This window comes from Plasmodium gaboni, assembly GCF_001602025.1.
Source record: "Plasmodium gaboni strain SY75 chromosome Unknown, whole genome shotgun sequence".
NCBI classification, from domain to species: domain Eukaryota; phylum Apicomplexa; class Aconoidasida; order Haemosporida; family Plasmodiidae; genus Plasmodium; species Plasmodium gaboni.
In genome coordinates, this window is record NW_017385271.1 from 1 (window position 1) to 2,605 (window position 2,605).

General features: G+C 18.5%; 2 protein-coding genes across 2 annotated transcripts; both read left to right on the forward strand.

Annotated features, from left to right (window-relative positions):
• Nucleotides 1–206: 206 nt before the first annotated feature.
• PGSY75_0009500B (hypothetical protein) lies at nt 207–621 on the forward strand (the record flags this gene model as incomplete). Its single annotated transcript, XM_018783232.1, has 2 exons — nt 207–385; nt 500–621. Coding segments are annotated over 2 exons (301 nt in total), but the record flags the coding sequence as incomplete, so codon positions are not given.
• A 775-nt stretch (nt 622–1,396) lies between these two features.
• PGSY75_0009600 (putative membrane protein) lies at nt 1,397–2,071 on the forward strand (the record flags this gene model as incomplete). The annotated part of the gene is made up of 1 exon (XM_018783233.1): nt 1,397–2,071. The coding sequence occupies one exon, from the start codon at nt 1,397–1,399 to the stop codon at nt 2,069–2,071; it is 675 nt and encodes a 224-aa protein (XP_018638985.1).
• Nucleotides 2,072–2,605: the final 534 nt, after the last annotated feature.

Here is a 2,605-nt window from a genome sequence, read left to right on the forward strand (position 1 = left end):
TTATTTTAATATGAAAAAATAATTATATATATCTTTTAATGTGTGAACATATCTTCCTAAGTGTATCACACAAAATGAAAAAGAAACAAATATATAAATAAATAAATAAATAAATAAATAAATAAATAAATATATATATATATATATATATATATATATATATATGTGTATATTTTTTTTTTTTTTTTTTTTTTTTTTTTTTGTAGCTATTTCGATACGATAGAATTTAACTCCATACCTTATAAAAATTACATAGGAATAAAAAAAAGAGACAAGGAAAATAATACTAGTTCCTCATCCATATATGAACGAATGGATTATTTGATTTCTTTAATTAACTCTTATCATAATCCGATAAATATACCTTATTTGTTTAACGATCCGCGTAACTACATATACAAAAATATATTAATATATAAATATATATATATATGTAATGACAATTTGTAAGCACATATATGTAATATATTAATATATTTATGTAATTGTTTTTTTTCAGATTATATTAATACAAAATTTAAGGTGGAAAAAATTAGTACCAAACCATACAACCGCAATTTATCAAGAAAAGAAAAAAAAAAAATTAGGAAATCCTTGAAAAAGGATAATAAGAAAATATAAATATGTTCACTTGTTGAAATATAATATTTTTTATTTTTTAGTTATTATTTTTTTTTTTGTTTGTTTGTTTATACAAAATAAATAACTTTTAAAAATTATTTTGAATACATATTTATGTTTATATTTATTAATTTATTAGATGAAGACATTTTCTTTCTTTTCATTATTATATGAACTCTGTTATATATTTTTATTTTTTTTTTGTTTTTTATAACTATATTTATATATTGTTTAAAAAGATTTAAACATATGCAATTATAAATATAAATTATATATATATTATATATATATGTGTGTATTTTTTTATCATTATCTGTTCATATATTATGTTCATTATTTATAATGAAGCCTAAAAATAAATATTCTTTTTATGTTATTATAATAAATTAAAATTATACAAAATTAGTATTTTTATATTTTGATTTTTCAAATGATAAAATGTTTTTTTAAAGTACTTCAAAAAAAAAAATATATATATATAATATATATATACGGAAAAATAAAATAAAAATAGGATAAGTGATCCTTTTTTTTTTTCTTTTCTTTTTTTATGAACTGTTCATAAAATTCAATATATTTTTACCTGAACGTTCATAAAAAAAAAAAAAAAAAAAAAATATACATACATACATACATATATATAATAATTAAACAAATAAGTAATTAAGTATATAAAAAAAAATATATATATTTTATATATATTAAGAATATCTAGACAACTAAAATATATACAGACATTATGTATATATATATATATATTTATTTATTATTTTAAATGGAAAAGGATGATTCTTATGAGAGTGGGGATAGTGCTGAGGGAAGTTTAATTGTAGAAAAGCATTTGCACACAAGTGATTTATCGAATGGTTGTTTTTATACTTTTTCTAGTGAAGTATTTAAATTAAGTGTTATATCATATTATTTTTGGATTGGCTTTTGTTATATAATAGGATCTATAACATTGATAAGTGGTTATCATAGTTCGTCTTTACGTATTCAAGATGAAATTGTTTGTGCTGGATCTTCAAATGTATATGTGTTTTGTTCTTTATGGTTTTTGATTGGAATAATTTGTATAATTACTTGTTTTGGCTATACAATTACTATTGATGAAGAAAATAATAAAATATATGATCAGAATTCAGCTATATTTATTCATATTTTAGGAATTTTATGTAAAACCATACCAACCATTATAAGGATTATTCATATTTTTAATTTATTTCAATTATATTTATTAACTATGGATATTATGTTTTTGCCAGAATGTAATTCTTTTCCTGTGCGTTTCATTTTGTTTATCATACATATATTGTGGTGGTTCATAGTTTTTTTTGGAATTATTTCGAGAAAAAAAATATTCTTACCTCCTCACTTATATAAGCCTATAACGAATGATGCTGGGTTTGTTGCCTATGTAAATAATTTGCTTCACTCATTCGGTTTATGAGAAGAAAAGGAGGGACAAAAATTATGTAAATGGATATATATATATATATATATATATATAAATATATATTTTTTTTTATTTTATTTGTTCATTCTTGCATATAATAACCATATGACAATTTAATTATATATAACTTTTTCCATTTTAATATGTTATTTTTTTTTTTTATTTTTTTTTTTTTTATTTTTTTTATTTTTATTTGTTTGTTCTTTATTTTTTTTGTTTTCCCATTTCATGCGGGATTTATCCTTTTTGGTCTGCATATTTTTCTGTCTCTTCTTAAGACTTTTTTCATTCTAAAAAGAAAAATAAAAAATAAATAAAATAAAACAAAACGAAACATATATATATATATATATATATTATTTTATGATATACTATTTTTTTTTTTTTTTTTTTTACATAAACTTTTTGTCCTTGTGATTTCAAAATGGCCTTTTCCACTTTAAGCATATGCTCAGCTTTTTGTTTTTCCTCAGAATTCAATTTACTTAATAATTCTTTTTCCCTTTTTAATTTTCTATACCACAAAAA